Source organism: Vombatus ursinus, unplaced genomic scaffold (genome assembly GCF_900497805.2).
Source record: "Vombatus ursinus unplaced genomic scaffold, bare-nosed wombat genome assembly UNPS02014812.1, whole genome shotgun sequence".
In the NCBI taxonomy this organism is placed as follows: Eukaryota; Metazoa; Chordata; class Mammalia; order Diprotodontia; family Vombatidae; genus Vombatus; species Vombatus ursinus.
In genome coordinates this window covers 35,556,192-35,564,858 of record NW_020954590.1, presented here as the reverse complement: position 1 = coordinate 35,564,858, position 8,667 = coordinate 35,556,192, and the positions used below count along the sequence as shown (strand labels likewise).

At 40.3% G+C, this 8,667-nt stretch overlaps 1 protein-coding gene across 7 annotated transcripts in view; it reads left to right on the top strand.

Moving 5' to 3' along the window:
• The window catches only part of LOC114054292 (serpin B6-like), a 35,628-nt gene that overhangs the window by 18,879 nt on the left and 8,082 nt on the right, over positions 1-8,667 (top strand). For all 7 annotated transcript variants that reach the window (XM_027877494.1, XM_027877492.1, XM_027877493.1 and 4 more), the window contains 3 exons: positions 3,036-3,213; positions 3,807-3,944; positions 7,579-7,696. In XM_027877494.1, the coding sequence (XP_027733295.1) occupies positions 3,043-3,213; positions 3,807-3,944; positions 7,579-7,696 (427 nt within the window). In that variant the 5' untranslated portion in view covers positions 3,036-3,042. The remainder of the gene's footprint in view (positions 1-3,035; positions 3,214-3,806; positions 3,945-7,578; positions 7,697-8,667) is intronic.

The following is an 8,667-nucleotide window of genomic DNA, read 5'->3' as shown; positions in this document are numbered from 1 at the left end:
CTTTCTTTCTTTCTTTCTTTCTTTCTTTCTTTCTTTCTTTCTTTCTTGCACCAACTTCCTTTTAATAATACTTGTTATGTCATTTACCATCAGTCCAAGAAATCAAATTCACCGATACAAAGGTTATAGAACTAATCAATGGTTCCATGAAACAAATCTGAGGGGTTTTGTAGATAGAAAGTTCAGTATGAATCACCAATATGACAAAACAACAGAAAACCTAATATAAGCCCAGGCTGCATTTGGAGAGGCATGGCAGTAAATATGAGGGCAGTAACAATTCATAGACTTGCAGCTACACCTTGGAGATCATCTTGTCCAACCCTCCTCATTTTAAAGACAAGGAAATTGAGGTCTAGAGAGATTAAGCAACTTATGCAAGGCTACACTGATAGTAAATATAGAGTTGGGATTTGAAGCCACTTCTTGTGACCCTGAAACTATCCTACTAGTATGCTGTGGCATTCCTGCTGTGGTCAAGTTACATCTAGAGTTCTGTCACTGGTTCTGAGTACTACATCTGCATATCCAGAGGAGGGTGAACTGGATGGCAAAAGAAATAGTTGAAGAAACTAAGGATGTTCACCTTGGAAGAGAGAAGTTAGTAGGCACAGTATAGCTATCTTCAAGTATTGAAAAAGTATTGATAGTGTGGAAGAATGATTAAAATTTGCCTGGCCTCAGAGGGCAGAACTCAGAGCAAAGAGTAGAAGTCACAGAGAAGTAGATTTAGGCTTGAGATAAAAAAAGGTTCCTAACAATTGGAACTATCTAAAATTAGAATGTTTTGCTATGAGAGGTAATGCATTCACTCTTGCGAAATGACCACTTTTTAAATATGAGTTTGATTGGACAGCTTTTGAAGTCTCTTCCAGCTTATATCTTCTTTGATTCTGTGATTGGGAACCATGGCTTAGTGCTGACATAGATGCTGTAGAAGGTGTGACTTATCCCAGGAATTACACTGATTCTGAAGAGGGGCAAATTCCACATCTGTCTTTGGCTTCCATATCTACACCTAATGTAGCCCAGGGCCACTCATACCCAACCGTACAGGGAGCAAGTAGCCTCTTTGCTAGGATCAGAAGTCACTAATCCTGTTGACTATTGAGACTCCTATAGACTGTCTAATACTCTAGTCTCAAACCTTAATCTGACCTTAATCCTGTTTCTCTGCTTTTGACTTGTCTGTTCTCCACCCTTATGCCTGCCTAGATCTGTGGTTCATGCTTGTTCTTCTTTTATATCATATGACTTTCTGAGCTTGCCTTCTTTCTGCCAGATCAACAAAACATTCTAAATCCTTTCTTTTCTGTCTTTCTTTTTGCCACTCTTCCATATGTTGACCCACATTAAAATATCTGCCCAATTCCCACAGTACTCTTGGTCCCTAGCTCTCTTGGACAAATAATCCCATTGCCTCACTTGCCAGATAAGAAACAGCCCTTATCTTTCAAGAAGAGATCTTAGATAAGTAGGACTTGCACAAGTAATGACTAGACAAAGGATTCTGGGATTAGAGTCAGATGACTGATCCAGGCAATTGTTGCAGGTAGTTGTCCAGGTAATTGTTGTAGGAGTTCATGCCATTGTTGACTAAGGTGATTGGTGAAGCTTTGTGGTAAAGGTGGCATTTGAAATGAGCTTTGACAGAAAGGTAGGATATATGTAGGTGGCATGAAGGGCATTCTAGGCAACAAGTCCAAACATCAGGAGCACATGCACGGAAACAGGGAAGCAGATGGCTTATTTAGGAGACCAGAAAGAAATCTTATTAATTAGTCATATTTCCATTTGAGGAGCAAGAAATTGATAGGAATGTCTGTTGTAAACATCAAAGCACCTTCTAAATATGAGTTATAATGATGATAATAATAATCAGCCAAACTGAGTTTAATCTGCTTTTCTTCAGTGCCATAGTTTTTTATTTGTTTATTATTTTGTTCATTTAGGGAGGCAGCTTGTGAGAAAGCTTTCCCTTGTGCTGTTGCGGTCTAAGAGGTTGAGACCCCTCAAAGACTGGAGTACAGGAAGGGGTCGTCTGGAATGAATTCACAGACTCAAGTATTTTTTAAGTCAAAGTGGCAAAGATTTATTGTTACGCTTTTCAGCGGGCAAGGATTCTTAAGGAACCTGCAAGAGACTGAGGATGGAGCTAGGGTTTATATGGAAAAGGGCATGGGAAAGGAATGCCAGGGACACTGATGAGGTAATCTAAAGGTGCAGGTGTCTTTGGGAGCTATGGATGAGAAAGTATAAGGAGTATACCAGACAGGGAGGGAGATGACAGAGGTGTGGATCTTTGGAGTCTGGCAGGAGGAAGAGTCCTTGGGCCGGCCAAGGACAAAACTCCTTGGGCTGGGCAAGGCTCCCCTCTCCGTCTGTCTTGATGAGAGAATGCTCTGCAACAAGGGAAAGCTTTCTCACAAGACAGGAACTTACTAAGAAATTGGGAGGCTTCCAAAGACATGATCTGAGGGCTGGGGCCTGAGCAGCCCAGCACTCTGTCACCCAGCTTTTGTGTAACTGCACCAGGGAGAGAGATAAGGGTCGTGCTGGGGCCCATGCATGAATAACTGCTAGGCACGGTGTCCTTGGGCTGGGGAGTGGTTGTCAGAGGCAGTGTTTCTGAGACTAGGGAGAAATTGAGATCCAAGTACAAGCACAAGCAGCCAAGCACCCCATCAGTGCAGTGGATAGAGTGCTGGAATTGGAGTCAGGAAGACTTGAGTTCAAATCCAGCCTTAGATCTTTACTAGCTGTGTGACTCTGGGAAAGTCAGTTCACCTCTTTTTGCCTCAGTTTCCTCATCTATAAAATGAATATAATAATAGCACCTATCTTGTAGGGTTGTTTTGAGAATCGACTCAGTTAACATATGAAGTGCTTTATAAACATGAAAGTACTATATAAATGCACTCTATTGTTATTGAAGAGGTACAATTGGTGATGATCTAGATTCAATATGGAGTAGATTAATACACACAGAAGTGTCTCATATTCATGTAGTATATTTCTTTGTCTTCTTATTCTAGGCATACTATGATGGCTGCTCTCTCTGAAGCAACCAACACCTTTACCTTGAATGTTTTTAAAAAAATTAGTGATGAAGATGCCTCACGGAATGTGTTTTATTCTCCCTTGAGCCTCTACTGTGCCTTCGCTATGGTCTTAGATGGGGCCAAGGGAAATACTGCCGCACAGATACGACAGGTACTTGGGACTGAGAAAAAACAAACATACAAAATGAAAAAAAAATCATACCGTATGAAGCACCGAGAGGAGCGGGTCACAAAAGGAGAGCTTTGTCAATAGTGCAGCAATAGAGAGTGAGGGGAAATGGAATAGAACATGTTGGTGGCCTAACCGCTCTGTGCTATGCACAGTAGACATTCTGGGTAGAAATGTCCCTGAGGTTACAAATGCAGAATAATCTTACCTTCTTACCTTGCTATGAAGAATAACAGGAAGAGCAGCTTAGGTAGCTGGGGAGAGGGAGTAGGGGAGAGCAGGGGAGCAGGGGGAGTTAAGAAATGCAATAATGTGTAATACATCTGGAAAGGTAAGTTGGAATCAGGTTGTGAAGGGCTTTAAATGTTGAACTCAGAAGGTTTGTATTCATTCCTAAAGGCAAAGGCTGTTGGAGCTTATAGAATAGGTGAGTGACATCTTCAAATCTTATTTTTAAATTCCCCTAGTCTCTATAGAACTCTCAGTTGATTTTCCTTTGAGGATTTGATTTTGTTTTTTGTTTTTAAAGAAAAGAAGACAGTACTGAACTGTGCTTTTTTTTTTTTTCTAAACAGGTTCTTTCTTTAAACAAAAGTGCAGATGTCCACCAAGGTTTCCAGTCTTTTCTTGCAGAAGCTAATAAATCTGGTAGTCAGTGCCTGCTAAGAATTGCCAACCGACTCTTTGGAGAAAAGACTTTTGATTTTTTCTTAGTAAGTCTTGTCTATTATTTCTTCCTGTATCAACTTATGGAAATCAATGAAATTTTCAAGTTTAAGAGAGATGAAGGCCTCAGATGGCAGTTGTATCTCATCTGTTGCCATATTAATAAAAATTCAGGTTGAGCTATTTGAAAAAGTTGCTCACCCCCAGAATGTATCATTTCCATAATTTTTAAGGATTAACCACATGGTTCAGTGGACACAGCACTATCAGAGTTCGAATCTCATCTCTGCTATTTGCTGTCTAGACAAGGCATCTCACTGGGCCTTAGTTTTCTCCTCCATAAAAAAGGAAGGGTTAGACTAGAAGTCTAAAGTCTTCTAGGTCTAAATTTGTGATCCTGTGATTCTATAGAAAATAAGTGCCTGAATTAATCATCTCATTCTGATTGTTGACCTTAAATTAACAATTTCTTGATTGAGGAAGTTGGCACGTCATTAGTTTTCCTTTGTGCATCCTAACCATAATCATTGCTTTATTTTGTTTTTTTTTATGGTAATTTTTATTTTTTTTTTTGTTTTCAACATTTACTTCCACAAGATTTTGAGTTCCAAATTTTCACCCCATCTCGCCCCTCCCCCTACCCCAAGATGGCATGCATTTTGAATACCCCTCACCCTAGTCTGCCTTCCCTTCTATCTCTCCACCTCTTCTCTTATCCCCTTCCCCTTCTATTTTCCTATAGGGCAGGATGGATTTCTGTACCCCATTTCCTGTATTTCTTATTTCCCAGTTGCATGTGAAAACATTTTTTTTTTAAACATGTGTTTTTAAAACTTTGGGTTCCAAATTTTCTCCCTTCCTCCCTCCCCACCCACCTTCATTGATAAGGCAGGCAACTAAGTATAGGTTATATATGTGCAGTTATGCAAAACACTTCCATAGAAGACACTCTGTGAAAAACTACCTCTATTTCCCTTAATCCTATCCTGCCCCCCCCATTTATTCTATTCTTTCTTTTGACCCTGTCCCTCCTCAGATGTATTTGCTTCTGATTATCCCCTTTCCCAATCTGCCCTCTTCTCTATCATCCCCCTACTCTCTTGTTCCCCCCCCCCATTTTCCTGTAGGGTAAGACAGATTTCCATACCCAATTGAGTGTGTATGTTATTCCCTCCTTAAGTCAAATCCTATGAGAATAAGATTCACTCATTCCCTCTCACCTTCCCCTGTTTCCCCTCCATTGTAAGAGCCTTCTCTTTTCTGTTTTTTTTGTGAGATAATTTACCCCATTCTACCTCTCCCTTTCTCCTTCTCCTAGTATAATCCTCTCTCACCCCTTAATTTTATTCTCCAGATATGACCCCTTCATTTTCAACTCACCCTGTGCCCTCTATCTATCTATCTATATCTATATATACATACATATAATTTTTCCCCTCCAACTACCCTAATACTGACAAAGGTCTCATGAGTTATAAATATCATCTTTCCATGCAGAAATATAAACAGTTCAACCTTAATAAGTCTCTTATGATTTTCTCTTTCCTGTTTACCTCTTCATGTTCTACTTGAGTCTTGTATTTGAAAATCAAATTTTCTATTCAGCTCTGGTCTTTTCATCACGAGTGCTTGAAAGTCTTCTATTTCACTGAATGACCATTTTTTCCCCTGCAGGATCATACTCAGTTTTGCTGGGTAGGTGATTCCTGGTTGTAATCCTGTCTCCTTTGCTCTCTGGAATATTATATTCCATGCCCTGCGGTCCCTTAATGTAGAAGCTGCTAAATCTTGTGTTATCCTGATTGTGTTTCTGTAATACTTGAATTGTTTCTTTCTGGCTGCTTGTAATATTTTTTCCTTGACCTGGGAACTCTGGAATTTGGCTGCAATATTCCTAGGAGTTTTCCTTTGGGGATCTCTTTCGGGAGGAGATTGGTGGATTCTTTCAATTTCTATTTTGCCCTCTGGTTCTAAAATATCAGGACAGTTTTCCTTGATAATTTCTTGGAAGATGATGTCTAGGCTCTTTTTTTGATCATGGCTTTAGATAGTCCAATAATTTTTAAATTCTCTCTCCTGGATCTATTTTCCAGATCAGTTGTTTTTCCAAGGAGATATTTCACATTGTTTTCTAATTTTTCATTCTTTTGAATTTGCTTTACAGTGTCTTGATTTCTCATAAAGTCACTAACTTCTAATTGCTCTATTCTAATTTTTAAGGAAGTATTTTCTTCAGTAATCTTTTGGACTTCCCTTTCCATTTGACCAATTTTGCTTTTTTAGGGCATTCTTCTCCTCATTGGCTTTTTGGACCTCTTTTGCCATTTGGGTTAGGCTATTTTTTAAGGTGTTATTTTCTTCAGTATTTTTTTGGGTCTCCTTTAGTAAGCTGTTGACTTGTTTTTCATGATTTTCTTGCATCACTCTCAGTTTTTCCTCTACTTCTCTTACTTGCTTCTCAAAATCCCTTTTGAGCTCTTCCAAGGCCTGGGACTGATTCATATTTTTCTTAGAGGCTTTGGATGTAGGAGCTTTGGCTTCGTTGTCTTCTTCTGGTTGTATGTTTTGATCTTCTTTATCACCAAAGTAAGATAAAATAGTCTGACTCTTTTTGCACTGCTTACTCATGATCCCGGCCAATTACTTGAGTTTTAAACTCTTTGTTAAGGTAAAAGTCTGCTTCCATTGTGAAGAGTGTACTGTCCCAAGCTTCAGGGGTTTGTGCAGCTGTTTTCAGAGATACTTCTAGGGATCTGAAAATTTTCATTTCTTCCAAGGTGCTATGATAAGGGGTGAGGTGTTTCCTCTCCACCACCACAACAAGCTCCAATGCACCAGCATTCCTCCTCGCCCCAGGACCGCCCCTTAGAACTGTGACCTACATCCAAGCACTGGTAAAGCAAGAGATTCCTGCCTCAGCACTGGCAAAGAGAACCCTGCAATCCCTCTGGGATCAGCCACTAGATTCCCCTCAGTCTATGGGCTGGAAGCTCAGGAAATAGCTGCAGCCCTGGGCCACGCTCGAGACTTGAGGCTGAGACCTAGCTCCTCTCGCACCACAGCCACAGACTTTTCCCACTGACCTTCCAAGTTGTCTTTGGTATTCATGGGTTGAGAAGTCTGGAAACTGCCACAGCTGCCCGCGATTCAGTCCTCTGAGGCCTGCTCCAGGGTCACGTCGGCCTGTGTGCCCACGCCAAACTACGCTTTTCTCCACTCCTCGCGCAATATACCTTTCCAATCAACCATCCAGGCTGTCTTTGGCTGGAAATTTGTTTCACTCTGTCTTTTTGTGGGTTCTGCTGCTTTAGAATTTGTTTAGAGCCATTTTTCATAGGTATTTATGGGGTTTGGGCGGAGAGCTCAAGGAAGTCACTGCTTTCCCTCCACCATCTTGACTCTGCTCCCATAATCATTGCTTTTTAAGTAATCTTTTTCGTGCTAACAAAACTTAAAGGGATATAAGAAGTCCTGATGTCTAATTTTTAAGTCATTAGCTTCCTTAGGTTAAAGACTTAAGTTCATCCAAGTGGAACATAAAGATTTGGGGTCAATCTGTGGTGATCTGTAACATGTTTATGACTCTTATGAAGAAGGGGTCCAAAATTTCCTGGCTGTGCATTGGTGACATTTAGTTTTAGACTTGTGATACCTGGTTGTATTGTTTATCCTATTGTTCAGTCTTTTAAGGAATCCTGTCAGAGATTCTACCATTCCAACATGGAAGAACTTGACTTTGCAAACGCTCCTGAGGAAGCAAGAACGCATATAAATACGTGGGTCGAAGAAAAGACAGAAGGTAAGAAGTCATGGAGTTTCTTTTTGGCTCTTTGAGAGATGGTGGCTAATGATTTTGAGAGCTCTTTTGCAAAGTATGAAAAGGGACTGATTTTCTAAGCAGCTAAAGAGGATGCAAAAATCTCTCCACTAAATGTTATTAAATTTTGTCTTTCTCCTGATTTTCAATATCCACAGTATCAATAATGCTTCCAAATATAGTAATCAGTCTGTAGAATGAATCACAACCACAATCTATTCCTCCTTTGGTTGGATGGCTCAAATAAACATTCCAGTCCTAGGAGTCTGAGGCTTCTCATTTAATGGTGCTGCCTACAGTTTCCCATCAACCCCAACAATGTCCTCATTCAAGGCCATGTAGAACCATATTCTGCTGTCCTTCTGTGTCTTTTAAATATTTGTATTTACATATATCTATTATTCATGCTGTACATATTTTATTCTGATTACTATATTTAAGTTGACTCATTTTCACTTTCCTATAAATTACAGATAAAATGTTCTATAAATTCAGGGCCATGTACTTTGTGGGACCTCAGAGAATTGTTTTTATGATAATAAAGTGTTTCTTTCAACATATGGTATAGTAGAAAGAAGGCTTGGGAACTTCTGGGGGTGGAGTCAAGATGGCAGAGTAGAGAAAGCCCTCAGCTTGGCCCTCCCAACGTTTTCCTATAACAACTTTAAAATAATGCCTCAAATCAAACTCTGGAGTGGCGGAGCCAACAAAAGGTAAGAGTAAGACATTCTTCCAACCCAAGATAACTTAAGAGGATGGAAAGAGAGATTGTGACATGGGGATGGAGGCTGAACCAGAGCCCACGATTTAGTGGTAGACTAGGTGGTGGTGACAGAAGCATCAGCAGCTTCAGGAGCTCTCAAGCCTGAAATGGTAAGGGGACCTGGCAACTGGTCAGAAAGAGACACTAGGGGACCCCTGTGATAGCGCTAGATGCAGAGCCAGTTGCTGTT